Source organism: Aplidium turbinatum, chromosome 3 (assembly GCF_918807975.1).
Source record: "Aplidium turbinatum chromosome 3, kaAplTurb1.1, whole genome shotgun sequence".
Taxonomy (NCBI): domain Eukaryota; kingdom Metazoa; phylum Chordata; class Ascidiacea; order Aplousobranchia; family Polyclinidae; genus Aplidium; species Aplidium turbinatum.
The window spans coordinates 35,958,018-35,974,899 of NC_137474.1; the positions used below are offsets into that span (position 1 = coordinate 35,958,018).

The 16,882-nt window shown below is 37.9% G+C and overlaps 1 protein-coding gene across 1 annotated transcript; it reads right to left on the reverse strand.

Annotated features, from left to right (window-relative positions):
• Window positions 1-1,375: 1,375 nt before the first annotated feature.
• Window positions 1,376-7,237, reverse strand: LOC145767256 (proline-serine-threonine phosphatase-interacting protein 1-like). Its single transcript, XM_082579047.1, has 5 exons — window positions 6,973-7,237; window positions 6,661-6,801; window positions 5,569-5,658; window positions 4,842-5,034; window positions 1,376-2,462 (listed from the first exon to the last, which is right to left on the reverse strand). Exons 1-5 carry the CDS (start codon window positions 7,158-7,160, stop codon window positions 1,929-1,931), a joined length of 1,146 nt encoding a protein of 381 aa, XP_082435173.1. The 5' UTR covers window positions 7,161-7,237; the 3' UTR covers window positions 1,376-1,928.
• Window positions 7,238-16,882: the final 9,645 nt, after the last annotated feature.

Genomic DNA, 16,882 nt, shown 5'->3' on the forward strand with positions numbered 1-16,882 from the left:
TGGAGCTTATATCATCAAAAACCAAAAGATGTTTTTATTGAGCTTGTTATTATGATAAAGAGTGACAAAACACTCCAACTCATACATGTTTACTTTCAGTGGTTCCAAACGTATTATAGGCTACTGTATATAAATCTCGGAACTTTTTTGCCAAACTTATGGTGAAAATTTCAAGTTCAACAGCAAAAATCAGAAGCTTTATATCTAGGTGCTGCTTATTCTAATTCAACTTTGATCCAAACGACTGTCAGGTTTGGGAACTGTATTTTCTTGTGAAATCATTAGCGTTGCATTCATGTCGAAATTTTGTACTTTCTTTTATTGAAAAGCTTGATTGTTGTAAGCTGAAGTATACTGTAGTTGCATGGACACGCCACTTATGAACTTTACTATGCGGTGCTGAAGCGTGTTTTTCTTTGTAAATAAATGATTGATTAATTGTTCAAAACTTTATCTTCGGACAGAGAAGCTTTTTTGGAAGTTTAATCCTAAAATTTTCACATACTTTGCAGAGGCTTTAAACTACCGACGCAGGTCCGGTCACCGAGGTTGTCTGTGTGTAGTTTTTTTGCGTGTTGAAGTGTTGTGGTTTTTAAAGAACTCTTTTTACTTGGTGCCGCTGAACAGAGAGTTATCCTTGACGTGCGTTGCTCAAGCACATATACAAAGAGTTGAAGTATCGTTCTATAACCTTCGGGTTGTAGTTGTACGGTCCTATCGATAGCTTAACTGAATGAGCCATCACGCTGACAGAAGGCCCTACCGCATTGTAATTGATCCATACTTACAACATGATCCATGAACCAATAAGTAGCTTACAATGGTTGGAATGCTATGTGATGTCTTTTCCCCCCGAAACAGAAATATCACGTTTGCCTGCTTTTTGTGACAATAAGGCAATCACCTTTGCTGTGCAATCCGGATAAATTCCTTTCTTCTGCGAAGTTTAGAAAGACACAGTTGTTCCTCACCAGGCAAGAAAAATTATGCCAGCGTAGAAGAAAACGAACTGCTATCCTGACCCAGAATGACTATTAGCTCATCCGGGGCACAGTAGAACGAAAACGTTCGTTTTTTTTTATTTCGGTTTGCGCTTTGTTTGGATATTGTTCTATAACTTAATTTTTTGATCATCTGTTTCGGAGGCAGCAAGGAGTTTTTCTCCTAAAGTTATATGATTTTAATGTCTTTTTAATAATCATAATACAGTGTCCGAAGCTTCACAAAACATATAAGGGGAGTTCTTGCTTATTACACTTGATTCGTTTACACGAAAAGTTGAACCTGTCTACTGTATAACAAAATTGTTTTGAATTGTGTTTCAAAAGTTTTTCACTCAGTTATGATAAAGTGATTTAGAATCATAAAATGTAATTACGGTAATAAAGCGCATTCAAATACATTTTGAAGATTTTATAACAAAGGCAAAATTTGCTCAACAGAGTCTCAATCAGCAGCATCATCATGGTTCTTTTCAACTTTACGCTAAAAAACAATCAAATTTCTATTTTCCTAGTTTATTTAAGTGCAGTGTCATGCCGTCTATCTTCTAAGTTACAGTAAGTAACGATTTCTTGGAAAAAGATTGTTAAGGAAGTAAACAAAATTTGTTCCATTACTTGTTTAAAATAAAACACTATTCATGATAATAGTTCTGTGATAGTGATGATGTAATACTTCCCGAGCCATTTGAAAAGTTTTCATAAGCATTTTATCACCAACTCACAAAACTGACTAGAAGAGGATATTTTATTCAACACAATCTTTTAATTTAAACCACTTGAACTCAGAAAATTGGAAAGAAACACCTCAAAGAAACAACTCAGGTTTTCAAATTCTATATATTGGAGTCGTATTGTAGACTTTAATCTTAGCAACTGTTTAAATTACTTTTATACTTAACTTAAGACAATATTGTAGGCTACGAATTATTGAGATGTGAGGTAAGTCAAAGGAAGTAACCCTTGTTCTTGAGTACGCGTATTTAAACCCATTATCCAATTTTCTTCAACTGAGTCAATATATTGGATGAGATCACCTTCTTGCAGTTCAATTTCATCTTCTTTAGCTGGCTGGTATGCATACAACGCAATGTACGTTGGCTCTATATCATCACTAAACTCGTATATATGAGCCGATCCATTTTCTTGAGGCGAAGGAAGCATCACTTCAATTTGAACTGGATTTGATATCTGAGGAGAGAAGCCAAGTGGTCCGAATGGCGTGTATTCAATGGTAGGCAAAGGACTTTTGCATTTTACATTTTGAGTCACAAAATCTCGAATATCTGCAGTTTCATCACACTGCTCAGCTGTAAGTCGTATAGCTTCTCGGCTGTCGTCCAGCTTACAACAAAAGTCTGACACGTAGTTGGAAAAGATCCATGTTGCGTTTCTCATCAATTTCCTCCTTTCTTCTTCCATTTTTTGAAAATTATCGCAAGTAGTCACATGGTCTTGCTCCTAAAAAGAACACTTGTTTAATTGTTTTTGCTTTAATGGGGGCAGCATTGTTTCATTAGGCTATATAACCTAGTGCATCCATAGTGGTTAAGAACCCAGCCTTTACTATTTACCGGTGTTTTAACCAATGTAGGCTTTGCAGAAATGGCTTTACAGTTGGATGAAAACAACAAAATATAGAACGGCGTAGGAAAAATATGTGTAAGTCATCTGTCAAAAGTGACAATCAGTTCAGTTCAGTTGTTTTATTTCTGACCATCATATCAAAACAATACACGTCAGCATAGCAAAGGTCAAGAAAAGGGTAGAAGCGACAAAACGCGAACGTTAAAACGTGCTTGAGACCGAAGTAAGTTATTGAGTTGAAAGAAATTTGGCACGGTCGCAACACCTTCAGAAAAATTTTAGATATAAAGGGAAAATAAAAAAAGAAAATGTTACAAAAACAACATATATTTAGGCTATAGCTTTATTAGCCCACATAGCTTTAGCTGATATATTTAAGATTTGTATGGACAGTTGCTATGAAGATCGGCCATGGTGCGTTATCAAGAGTGCTGATGGTCGTAAGGGGTACACGTCTTGATGCGTTTAGCTCATAGCAAAGAAGAGCAAGGCAGGCAAAGAAAACCCCACAAAGAAATCCTACCACGGGCAAAGCCATTTCAAGCGCAACGCACCATAGGCCTTGCACGACTCACAAAATAGATAGGCTATAACTTGACGACATGAAAACAATGACAAGTTATAGCCTATCTATTTTGTGAATCGTGCAAGGCCTATGGTATGCAAGGCAATGATGATAATATGCAGTTGAGCAACATTTTATCGAGTGCTGTCAAATAGTACAAATTATACGTCACAAAAGCTCCTGCAAGCAAAACTTAAAACGTTGGCCTTTAATGGGCGGTAGTCACATGACAATTGTTTTGAAAAAATGTATATGTTGCTGAGCTTAGTTACATACCAAAATATCAAAACCATGCCAAAACTTTTTCACGTTGGTTCATATCGAAAACGCCTGGGAATATTCTCACCACTGCCTATACCTAAATGATGATATTTTTCCAACTGCCTTGTCTGCGGTGATCTGATGCATCACCATCATCGTCTTGAATATGTTGTTCAAGCGTTTCAGCAATGCTCATCGGTATGAGTCTTGACATTGTGGTATACACACTTAGTCTACAGCTTTGAAGCTTATCACTGAATAATACAAATATCAAATATATTCCTGCAGTAGCATACAGTACGGTAGTGATAAGGCAAGATTTGGCTGAATGCGCGCGGTACAGGATACTGGTACCATAGCTTATATCGGTAGGCAGAGTCGTTGAGAAGATAATTTGGACCCTGTACCAGTATCTTCGGCCCTATATCAAGACACTTCTAAGAAACATATGCTTCATTCCAAAAATATGTGGTGGTTTCTTCAAGGTTCCGGGCCTCCAAAATCGTGGAGGGCCCAGGTTTAAAGTTATCCCCTGGACCCCTTGTGAACAGTAATGCTATCCAGTACAATAATATATTGATAAATTAACAAAAAAAAGCTTTTTTCTATTACTACCAAAATAACATCATTGGTTGTCAACGTCTATTTATGAAATTTTGTCAACCTAACAGGCAGTGGGAATATATTTCCTAAAGTAGTGAGTTTGTAACATTGCTAACCAAAGCAAACTAACTAGACTCTGTTAGAAAAACTGCTGTTTTGTAACCTTGTGACATATATTCTCATCAAAAACACCCAAAAAAATTTGTTTTAAAGTTTTTTCTCTGCTCAGAATCAACTTGTTAACTATAACAATGAAAATTTCAAAAACACTTCTTTTGTCCACTAAAACTTTCCTGTTTCTGTAAACCGCCTGATCAAATTGACTTCGGAAACCGGAAAATAGTTTCTCACACATTTACATTGGTGGAGTTTACGATTTATTTGGAAACATATTTCCCAACGTTTGCAAACGCACTAAAAGTACATGGGAATATACTTCCCACCGCTTTATAAAGGTAACTGCTGTTTTGATTTTAATCATGCAGAAATAAAGAAATGGAAAGCACCACATAAAGTTGATAATTTTAATTGTATTGCAGAGCATTCGCCACACAAATGTGGTCAATGCACATACCATTCTTGTTAAAGTGTAGCAACTTTTACTGCATGCTGCACCGGTGATAAACCGCTAAAACCACAGCATTAGGTAGAAACAAATCGTTTGTATCCACAGTAATAAATATCAATGGTGCTGCTTAAAGCGAAACTCATTCTATTTTATAGCAACTTATTTTTGAATACAAAAGCAAGTCTCGCATTTTTTTTGTCAAATAATTCAAAGAAAACGTTAATTACTTTTCCTAAGATCGGATTCAATAAATTACCCATTGTCGCCGGGCCACTTCCAATGCACCTACAGCTGCTCTATATTCATCATCCGCCTTTTTTGCATTGATTTGTGTTTGAGTTGCACTTTTTTTCGCTTTTTCGACATCCTTTTGCTTGGAATTTATTCTGCTTTTATCGACTTCTTGCTCAGCTTTTTCAGCTGCTTTAAATCGACTTTCATATGTAGATCTGTGAATAAAACTACAAGCTATAATCGGCTACATACTCGAGCGATGAGAGCTCAAAAGAGCGCAGGTTAGACATACTCGAAAAGGCGCTGGTTCGACACCCCTCGAGAGCATGCGACAGTGTTTTTAGAAAAACACATAAAAAGGCATGCCTGAACATGAACACGAAAATTGACTTCCTTGCTTTTCTAGTTCACTTAATCTAAATCTTCAACCACGATTAGATACTCCAAAACAAACTATAGTAAGACAATTGTCGTAATGTCTTTAACAACCGAAAAACTGCAGTATAGCATGGGTCTAAAGTAGACTATCTTGTCTCTTCCGTGGTAACATTACAATAGAAGGTCGTATAGTATCAACCAACCGTATGGATTTGTTCCATTCGTTCAACAAGATGATTTCTCGATCACAAATTATGACTCCATACAAATTTCACAAAAACAAGTAAAGGTCGTTGGGCTAACTAATTTGACAACATATATTTTCATTCTTAGGGCCAACGTTCCATATACAATTGTCTTTTTTCACCTACCTGCAGTTCTGCATTCGACGGAATGCTTCTGCTTTAAATTTATGAGTTTTCCGGAGAAAATCTTCGTTTTTCTTGCGTTCTTCTTTTTGTCTGCAGCAACAAAATGAAATTGAGTAAGTATGGTTTGAAGCAGACTTGCAATCAAAGGCTTCTTATTAATGACGTAGCAGTGACGTGGACGTGGACAGTCAATTCTTTGTGGCAAGAATGAGAAATATACTTTGACCTAAAAATTAAACTACCAAAAAATGTTGTATCAGTGGCCAGTGCTAAAGTACGGTGTGTTTATGGCTTGCGAAATAAAGTGTTTAGGGTAAGGGAAACAAAGCTTTCTTCGTACTTAACTCTTTTCACTTTTCTCCAAGCCAGAGACCACCAAACGTTTTGAGAAAAGCCTGGTGACTTTAAAACTAGATGTTCGCGGGCCAGATAACCATTTTGTTCAATACAGTCTCCAACCTGTGGTAGTGATTCAACAGAGTGGATGTGATTTATTCGGCTGTATGCAACAATTGACACGTTCGGTTGTTGCAGGCGAATGGGTTGTGGAGAAAAAACTCATTGTTTTGTCTTATAGCCTACTCCCAAAGTCACATAATTATATTTAATCTTTCAAAAATTGATATTTTCAAAACATTATAATAAAAAGAAAGGATGAGAAATCTTAAATTAAAACTTAAACCCTTCACACAGCGTTAATTTTTGATAGAAGTTTTGTTCAGTGCTGAATTACATTCTTAGTGGCCGGTGGTCTAAGTTCTCGGGCCAGATCTGGCCGGAGAGTCATAATTTGATGACACCTGCTATAAGCTAAGGGACTTTAAATAAGCAGTGCGTTTAATCAAAATCAAAATTTTGTCCAAAAGTAAATCGGAATTATTCTGCAAATGCATTAGTAAACGTCGATTAATTAAGAAAACTGCATATTAGTTTTCTATTCAATTTTGAATAGCAAGCTTTTTATTCACCTTTCATCCATTAAACAACTTTGTATTTAAAAACCTGTATTCTCATCTCTTACTTGAAAATACAGGGGGCTGCATGAAATGAAAATTTACACAAAATTGTGATAGAAAGTAACTTGTCTTGTACCTTTCGCGAAACTTTTCCAGTTTAGTTGCTTCTTCCTGATACTTTGTAGCTACGGATATATGCAGAGACGCTTCAACTTCAGTTTCCGACTGAAGCTTTTCTAAAACTTTTTGCAAAGATCCAGTATCGTCAAAAGTGGTTCTTGATAGAAAAATTACTTCATTTCATCAACATAAACTGGTAGTCCTAAAAAGATCTTGAAAAACTGATGAGAAATGATATGCTTTTATTTTTATCTCGTTTGCAGGAAAAACTAAACATGAAAAAGTCATTGAAAATTTGTTAAACTTTAAAAAAAATACTGATACTCACTTGGATATTTTTACAAGTGTCTTCCCATACTCCTCTTCCACCTTCGCTCGTTGCTTCAAGTAGTCTTCCAGCCACTTGCAAGATTTTTGTCCCGTTTTGATGTGAGCAACCAAAGCCTCAAACCCGTGCAGAGTCACATAGTCCGATTCCCAAAAGGAAGATTTAAAGGTCCCGGATGGATACGTCATTCCAGCAAAATATGTTCAATATTTTCGGTACATTTAAAACCAATAACAAGCTCTTATGAGTTCTCCTAAAACGACGAACAGCCTTCTGAATTAGATGATTTTGTGTAGTTGTAAGGTACACAGTATACTCACTCACTGACTCACATCAGTCTACAAAATAGAGTGCAAAAATAACCATTAAAACTTTACATTTTCAAACACTCAAGTTCCGAATATTTATCTGATACTTGCTATCAGCAAATATTTATTGCTGGTACGATAAATCGTAGTCAGGATTTTTTTCCGGAATAGCAATTTAGAAGTAGTAAAGGGTTTCCGATTGGTTTATCCAGCAATTTCCATAACTCCCGCACTATTTTACAAACACACTACATCAAATTATGTCTATAATGTTAGACATTGAAACGAGGCAAAAAGAAAATGTTGTTAACTGGATTAATTTTGCTTTAGGCGTCAGATCACTGTACAGTTTTTTTTTACGCAGTTGTTACGTAAGTTTGATGTTAATTTAATGGCTTTATTTGCAGGGTACTTGAATTAACAGTAACTGCTCATTCAAACAGCTGTGAACTTTGGCTATACATTGCTCGCTATTCTTAGTATTTACAAGCATTTCATAAAAAACGTTATGGTAAACCAATAATTTACTTCCAAATAGAAATGAGTGCACAAAACTCTGACTGCAAACACTAGAAGTGAATTTTTAAAACTATTTTAAAACTCATAAAGTTTCGACATAAAAGTTATAGTTTGTTTGCAAAACAAAACCAAGCATACTTTCTGTTTATTGATAGGTTGATGGTCAGGTAATTCATATTTTTACTGGCAAATCATTCGCTTTTTATCTCATGGTTTTGGTAAACCTTCAACGAAAAACATCTCGTTCTCAGCGCACTCCCGTGGGCTACCAGCAAAACAGAACATTTTGCTTCTATAACAAGCAGTAAGCACCTGTCTTCAATGCCACAACACACAGGCTTATGAAGCAAAGGATATGGTTACGAGCGCTTTCTTTGTCCATTAGATGCAACATAAAAGCCGTTCCTTAAAAGGTTAAATTGATTCTTTATGCCCGAGGGTTTGTAATTAATTGAAAGGTCTAAACCAGACCACATTGCACTTTCAGGTATCCAAAAGCAAATAAATTTTTCGATGATACCAAACGTGAGGTATTAAACCATTTGCAAGTCAAATGATCCAAATGAAACTATTTCAAAAATTAGTTTTTAAATAGTTCATAAAACAAATTAAAATCTATGTGACTTTTCGGTCTAGATTTGGTTAGAATTATGATTAAAATGTGGCACAGCAAACCTTATCAATTACGTCTTCAAAACACAATATATTTCAAAAACTAATGTTCTACAGACGCAAAATTCTGCCGCCCTGCCCAGAACCAACATACCTTGGGGTTACACTTGACAGGTCACTCACATACCGTCACCATTTACAGTCACTACGCAAAAAGCTGACATCTCGCGTCGCCCTGCTGAGACGTTTGGCAGGCACAACTTGGGGCGCAGGTGCTGACACCTTGCGCACTGCAACCCTGGCTCTGGTTCACTCCACTGCTGAATACTGCGCCCCTGCCTGGTGCCGCATTGCCCACACCCACCTCATCGACAGCCCAATCAACGACGCATTGCGAATTGTGACTGGATGCCTGCGCCCAACTCCAACAGAGTATTTACCAATCCTTGCAGGCATCCAACCTGCTGAGCTTCGCCGAAAGAGAGCCATTATACACCTGGCTCGCCGGGCGGGGGATCCTGACCACTTGCTCCATGCAAAACTCAACATCCCACCTCAGGAATCTCCCCGGCAACTAAAGTCAAGACACCCCTTTGTGCCAGCTGCTGTTGAATTACTACAACCATTCAGCGATCGTGTCATCAGCGCAGCACACTTCATGGAAGACACTTGGAATGCAGCATGGTGCGCCACCGACACCAAACTACATGGTTTTATGCCCCACCCGGTGGCGCGCCCCCCTGGTATGGACCTTCCTCGGCCGACTTGGGTCAAGCTCAACAGAATCCGAACCGGAGTCGGTCGCTTCCATTCCAACATGCACAAGTGGGGTCTGGCTCCCTCATCGGCCTGCAAATGCGGCGCGGAGGAACAAACTGCTGACCATGTCGTTCTCGAATGTCCCATCTACAAGGCACTAAATGGAACGCATGGTATAGCAACGCTGGACGAAGCTACACTCACCTGGCTCTCCACCACCTGCCCTGAAATTTGATCTAGTCTCAAACGAAAGAAGAAGAAGAATGCATAAAAGCGTAAATTACTAGTCGGCATAACTCCTTTAGGGTTTAAGTTAAGCGATGGTTTGTTTTGTATTATCCAAAGTTTAAAGTTAGTTTCCAAGTAGCGATGGAAGATTTTACTTTTGAACACTGCACTCTGCCACATAGGTCCTGGACATGAGCAAGAAGGCTGGTGTTTATCAAACCCTTTTCGCAGCAGTTCAAAATTTACTTGTTTCCTGCTCAAATGACTTTCGCGACTCACTTGTAATCTCGCCTTGCTGTTAGACGGTCAAAAATATTTTTACAATCAAAGACTTCGCTGCCAAATCAGTTCCTTCCCGGTCCAAGCTTTGAATGTGGGCCAGGGTTCAGAAAAACTAATAAAGTAGGTTATTCACGCTTATAGCTCAAAAAACGCTTATCAAATTTCCCTCTGTGGGTGTGTAGACTGGGATTGAACTAAAGGGCCGAACCATAAATCTTACACCAGATACCAATAAAATATTATATTGCCTTGTCTCTGCCTCAAAGCAAGTACACAAAACATCTATAGTCTACTGCTCACCTATTTTAATGAGCGAATGTGTTTTGCTTAGCAACTGGATACATCACGTTGTGTTCATAGTCAAATAAACTACGAACATTGCAGGTTGGATGCGCCGACAACGGATCTTGTAAGCGGCAAATTAAACTAATTTTCTGATTAGTTAATCGAGAATCAATTTAAGCAAAGTTTATCTGTGAACTAGTCATTGGGAATTTTAATTAGTGGATTTCGATTGGTATATACGAAAAAAATTAGTGCGTATATAGGAAATATACGGTATATACGAAAAGAAAACTGCTTAATCGGCAGATTAGAAAAATTAGTAGATGATCTAGGGTTGCGGCATTTAACCTTTAATTTCTTGCAGATTGGTGAGGACATTGTATCGATTTTCTTCGACATTATACAAAAATCATGAAACCTCGATAATCTTAATAAATATTTTTCGTCACACCACCATCTGCTCAAATTCTTTTTTGTTCGTTTGTCGTATCTAAATACCGGATGAATGAAGATTTAGATTAAGTGGATGAGAAAGCAAGGAAGCCAATCTTCGTGACAACCTTCAGGCATGCTTGTGTCCAGCCAAAGCCATGTGTCGAACCGGCGCCCTTTCGAACGTCGTTCCAGGGCTCTCACTACTCGACCTCAAATTCTTAAACTGGATTAACCGATGCAACCCTGTGAAGATCTTTGACGCGTTTTGATTGAAGCTTTATCCTCGGACTGGGAAAGCTTCTTGCAGAGCTTAATCCTGGCAGTTTCGCAAACTTGCAGAGGCTTTGAAGTTTGAATCACTAACGCAGGCCCGATCACCGAGTTTGACAGAGTGGAGTTTCCGATTGTTGAAGTGTTGTTGCCAGAGAATTATTCCATCCATTTGGTCTTTTCAGTCTTTGAAATCTCGTTTGCCATAAACCTTTCCATATTTGAAAAAAAATTGAACAAACTGAAACTACTTCTTGGGACAAGTTGAAAAAATGTCAATAATTTTTTTCCACTTGAAAACCAAACTTTTAACTTAGCAAACTTGCATGCTGACAGGAAGCACACTAGACGCCATGTAGCCTGTACACCGTACGCAGTGGCGTTGGTTTTGTATTTAAATAATGCTTCTAATAGCTATGACCACAAACCCATCCTTGGAAGGTTTAGTGTTCAGCATTCTCCAATTTCAAATTTAAACTTAATGCTGAAAGCTCACTGTCTACTGTTTCAAATTCGTGTTCAACAGTGTTCTTGTAAGATTTACTTGCTAAAGTTTCATAACCTGCTTCATACAAAAGTAAGCAAAATAATGCTAATCAAGAATTCCCTTCAAGAAGCTATTACACGCAGTAGTCAATAACGTTACTCACGGTACTAATCTGTATACGAGAGCATTTCAATAACCACAACAATTTGATGAAAACCAACATAGAGCGACAATTTTATTGCCTTTTAAAAGATAGGCTTGTTTAATAAATTCCTCCAGCTTACAATGCGGATGTATAACTGTGATAACCTTTACGACAACACGGCTATTGCTTGCTCTGCTGTGGACTTTGTTGGCTTGTTGAGTTCTGGCTCATCATATTGAAGTGGTAAGTGACATTGCAAAACAAGTTCATGCAAAATGAACAACTAGGTATTTCTTGCAGCTTACAGTAGCTATCCGACAATTGTTTCATTTATGTCTTTTGAACGTCGCAGTAAATAAAGGAACTAAATACCAGTAGGTGCTCTTGCCTAGGCTCACAAATAGTTTTGCGTTACCAACATGGCTAAACTGTAAAAATACAAAAAATCTAACAAAAGCTTAGAAACAAATGTTTTGTAAAAAGTTTTGTGAATCGCTTTACCTGTTTGATTCCACTTGTTTGACTTTCAGCATTATTCACAACTTTTGTGCTTCACAGCATCGTTCAACCAATTACAACACCATTTCAGGGCCATAAAGTAGTTTGTTTTTTTTTGCTGGTGCTAGTGATGTATTCACACTTGCTAGCTTGAAACAAAAGCTTCATATCCTAAACATGTGAACAACTTTGTCTATTGATAACATACCTGAACTTAAAACGGGTTTCAATTCAAGGCAGAAGACTCCAACCTGAGTCACTTTTTTCCTGAATTGGTTAAAGATTAATTTTACTTCAAGAAGAGGCCGATCGTTCTTGCATTCTATTTTGTTATATAAAAGTTATGGTCTGATAATGAAGTTTACGTTGTAGCCTATTACTCGCATTAAAGTAAATCTTGAAAAAATTGGTTTTTGTTTCGTTAGTTAGGTCCACATCATGTGACTTTATTGACCTTTCGCATCAAATGCGTACGTGTCGCTTTTAAATGTTTGTCCTTGTCTTGTATTAATAAAAGGATGGCTTGTTGCTTGCCTTTTGCAAACAATGGTAGAGATAAATTGGAACTATATGGCTTCACAGAGCCTAATCTTCAATGTAGTGTTAATAGCTATGTTTCGTTTTGTTATATTCTGTACCTTAAAGTGCCTCCGACAGGAAAATAAATTCGCTAAATTTACCTAAGATACCAACAATGACAATGACAACAACAATAACAACAAGAGATGACACTAACAAACTTCCCTGACCAGCAAATTGTAAAAAATATCAACAGGCTACTAAGTTACACGCTTGTAAACTTTCGTTCACTTTTGGCGAATCTGGCACTCATTTAATTGCGAAAATAAAAACAGCAACACCGCTGTGACGTCACCATGTGTGGGAAAGATACTTTCTTTCTCTGTGGTGAGTTGGTAAGGTATGGTACGACTACTGCAAAACGTCAATGTGTGGGGCTCTGTTGGTCTAAAGCAGGGGTGGAGAACCTGCGGCCCGCGGGCCGAATGCGACCCGCGTAACTGTTCTATGTGGCCGGCGTCAAAATTTCGTAAAAAATTTTTTTTTTCTTTTGCAAAAGTGAAATCATTTGAAGCTAAATTACCTGGGGAAAGTACAACTTGAAAACAATAACACCGCACATTTCCCTACCTTGCAAGAGCAAAAGCTTTCTACAACAGCCAAATATAGGCTACCCATTGTCTATGTATGTGTCAATCTAATGGAGACATTTAATGCAAGATTTTTGGACATAAAGAGTAAAGAAATGGAGTTGGATATTTTTGCCTCTCCTTTCAATGTGGTTGCAACTGATGTTCCTAGTAACTTCCAACATGAAATAGTAGAGCTCACAGAGTGACGGTACGTTGAAAGCGATGTACCAAAACATTCCACTGCTCAACTTTTATTAACGCTACATAAATGCTGATGATTTTCCAGTCATGCGGAAACATGCTTTGAAATATGTGTCTCTGTTTGGAAGCACCTACCGTTGCGAGCAGTTTTTTTCCAAATTGAATCTAACAAAAAGTCGGCTTCGCTCCAGACTGCTGATAAAAACGTGGAGATGTAGTTAAGAGTTGCAACATCTTCCGTGTCAGCAGACATCACACGACTCACCAAAAATAAAAACTTTCAGCCATCCCACTAGCTGTGAAAGTGAAATAAATCATTGTCTACTTCGCTGCATTTTTTATCTGTAAATAAAATTTCGAAATTTTTAGTGGCCCGCCTGTGTTATTTCTCATTTTATGTGGCCCGCAATACTAAAAAGGTTCCCCACCCCTGGTCTAAAGAATGTGCAAAATGAGAATTACCGAAATGAAAAGTCAACTTATTATTGCTATCAGGTTTAGATCGAATAGGTTAAGTTTACTTTTATCAAACAACATCTCAATTCAATTGAAATTGCAGTTTTTTTAACCTCTTGTAGAGCTACAATTTTGATAATTTTTTATTTGTCCTAATCTGGCTATAGCCATTTGCAGTGTAACAGCAGTATCTCACAAACAGTACCGTACCCTTAATTTACGGTTGAGGTAATGCCTGCAAATTTCTGTTTATGTGACAGTGTCGTGACAAAAACGTATGCTATCTTTTCGCGCTTTCAAACAAAACAAGGTGCTGAGAAGAAAATAGTCAAAGTTTTCTTCAAGTGTTCGAAAGTGGGATGGGCCATACAAAACTAGTCGTCTATGTTCTCTTCACTTCACTGGAGATGATTTTGTTAACACCACCAACCCAATTTGGATCTTCCCAGCAATGAGTGACGTGCTGGGAACTCTAGGTGGTGAGTTTGCCACAAGTGCGAGTCTATGCCCCAGCCCAATGAATGTGTATGTTGCCATGAAGTGCCACAGACGAAAGAACTTTTGAAGAAAGAGAAGAAAGACGCATCTAGCTGTGTTAACAATTTGACCGATTTTGAGGCACACTTACATCCTGCACTTCTGGGTACTTTTTGAATGAGGAGCAGGAAGAACTGGAGAAAAAACAATAAACCGAAAGGAGAAAACGGAGACCTATCAAAAGAGTAAGGATGTTACATTAGATTAAAAATACCCTAAACGCTAAAGAATGCGCACTAAAAGAAGTGATTTTATTTTCTTGCAGGCAGAATCAGTAATTAGTCGCTTACAGGCATGTATTGGAGTGGATACTAGGCTACAAGGTGATGCTCTCGGAAGCAACAATCGGATTGTGCTGCCGTCATGCGTTGTTTGGCGAATCCGAAACAATTTTCCAAGTCCAGATGGCCATTACACCGGATTTCAATGGCCAACTGAAGGCACATTATGAGAGAGAACTTTTACTTATTTATGAATAGTGATAAATGATGATGAATTAAATATGAATGATGATTCGTACGATTTCTTCATTTTTCACTTCAAGTATATTTTAGGCTTTGTAGGAACGTATCCTATCCAGTAGGCTACAGTTTTATTAAACTGCAAAAAAACAAAAAATCTTTGAAAAAAGCAACCGCTTGTACCAACTCCGACCAAACTGTGATCCACCAATTACATCTAGAAAGCATTTGTTTTATCCGTCGCTAACGACGCCCACCCAGGATGACGTAATACCACCAAAGTCGTCCCAGAGCAGTGCAATATGGAGTTTCGCCAGTGGTGGCGCTGCGAAGCAGTCGTTTTGTATAAAGTTCGCCCTAACCAGTCGAGCTTCGAGGTTAAGATTAAAAAGTTCGCTAAGAATAATTATGCGCTAAGAAATGCTTAGAAAAGTTGCTATACTTGGGTCCAACCTGTCAGGGACACTTTAAGCGATGACACAAAGCATCCTTATAGGCCTACAGTACTCATGAAGCCGACCGAAGTTGTTACATTCCAACAACATCAAGGCATCGAGATCTCGCAATAAGAAACCGGCCTTAGATTGGGTGGCACTGGTTGTTCATATTGGAATAAGGTAGCCAACAAAAAAGCGGAAATCGATTGTCCAGATAAACAGGAGTATTTACTGTACATCGATTGGTGGAGAAATTTGTAGTTTTCAATATGACATGAGGCGCTTTTACGTATTTGCAAAACTTATTTATGTTTTTGAATGCTGGTGCGATAATGTATCATATTTCTTGTTGCTTCTGGTTGTTTATTACGTTGATCAGCTCCTGCGCTATCATTTGCAGCCATACTGTGTAAGAGTGTGTATGCAATCGAGGTGGAGGCCTATGCTGAAAAAATGGATACAAAAGTAATATACGATAGCCAGTAGCGGATCTAAAAATGTTTTTGAGAGCATCAGAGTTTCAACAAAACGTAGGGTATATACTGAAAAAACGGACAATTCAAGACGTTCCAGTTCGAAGAAGAAAATGGTTTTATCCGGGATATGGGACTTGCTCCCAGAAAAAAAAGATACATTTTACCAAGCTTTGGTCATCTTTTGTGAATACTTAACTCCGATAGTGAACTCTCCGATAGATTTCAGTGTTTTTTTATCAAGATGCCATACTTTGTGTTTGACAAAATTCATCAAATTAAAAGAAGGTTTTACTTTCCTATATGGTATGCACCACAAAGCACATTTTATTTCTTGTTTCTTGCTGGAATGGACTAGTAGCCTAGTATTGTTAACGAGGTTAGTGAGCAATGTGCTTAAGTGGCGAATTGAATTAGTTTTCGAGGGAGTTTTAAGAAATAAAAAAAAATTAACCCTTAACACCCTTTGTTTGCAAACAAGATGATAAATGTTGACAAATAGTGTCGGCAGCCGTGGCCGAGTGGTTAGCGCGTTGGGCTCGCAGTCAAGAGCCTGCGTGTTCGACTCCAGCCACCCGCACTTGCTGTTGTTTCTCTGGGCAAGAAACTTTACGATAATTGCCTCTACCCAGTGATCGATTTCGAGTAATGGGTAGTACCAAATTTAAGTTATAAGTAAAGTAGACAAATGGAAACAGACATTGCCGTCGGCTGCAGCGTGGGTCAGGTGTATGTCGGAAGGCGTACACCGATGCATAGCGCTCAAGTCCGCTTTCCCGCAATGCAGGATAAAGATAATAAAAAAATAAAAAAATAAAAGAATGCCTATCACCAACCATGGCCACCTGGAGATCCGGCCTGATTTGTCACATTTTGCAGATTTTGATTACAGCTACTGCTAGTGCTTGACTGATATTTTTTGAGATGTTTTTACTTTTTGCGGTTTCCTAATGACATAAAACTTTTTTGTTGCCTTGGGGAAGCAATAGCAAATGAAAAAAAGTAAGTTGAAAAACGCTAAATCAGACTGTTATTGAAAATTAACAGTCTGACTAAAATCTTCGAAATCCAATTTTCTTTGTTTTTCAACATATGAGGATGTTAAAACCTATTGTGTCATCTGGGGAAAAGAAAAAAGAAAGCGTAAAAATCTAATTTTTAGAAAAATTTATTTAAACGTTCGCCCAAAGTTAGAAAAACCGGGAAATTTCTGCAAAATGTGACAAATCAGGCCGTATCTTTAGGTGGCCATGCACCAACCCATTTGTTTACTTTGTACAAATTGAGTGGTTGACAAACGGGCTACAACCACATTGCTTCGAAACTTGTTTACTCTTTGATGTCATCTTGCGGTTTCATTTTCAGT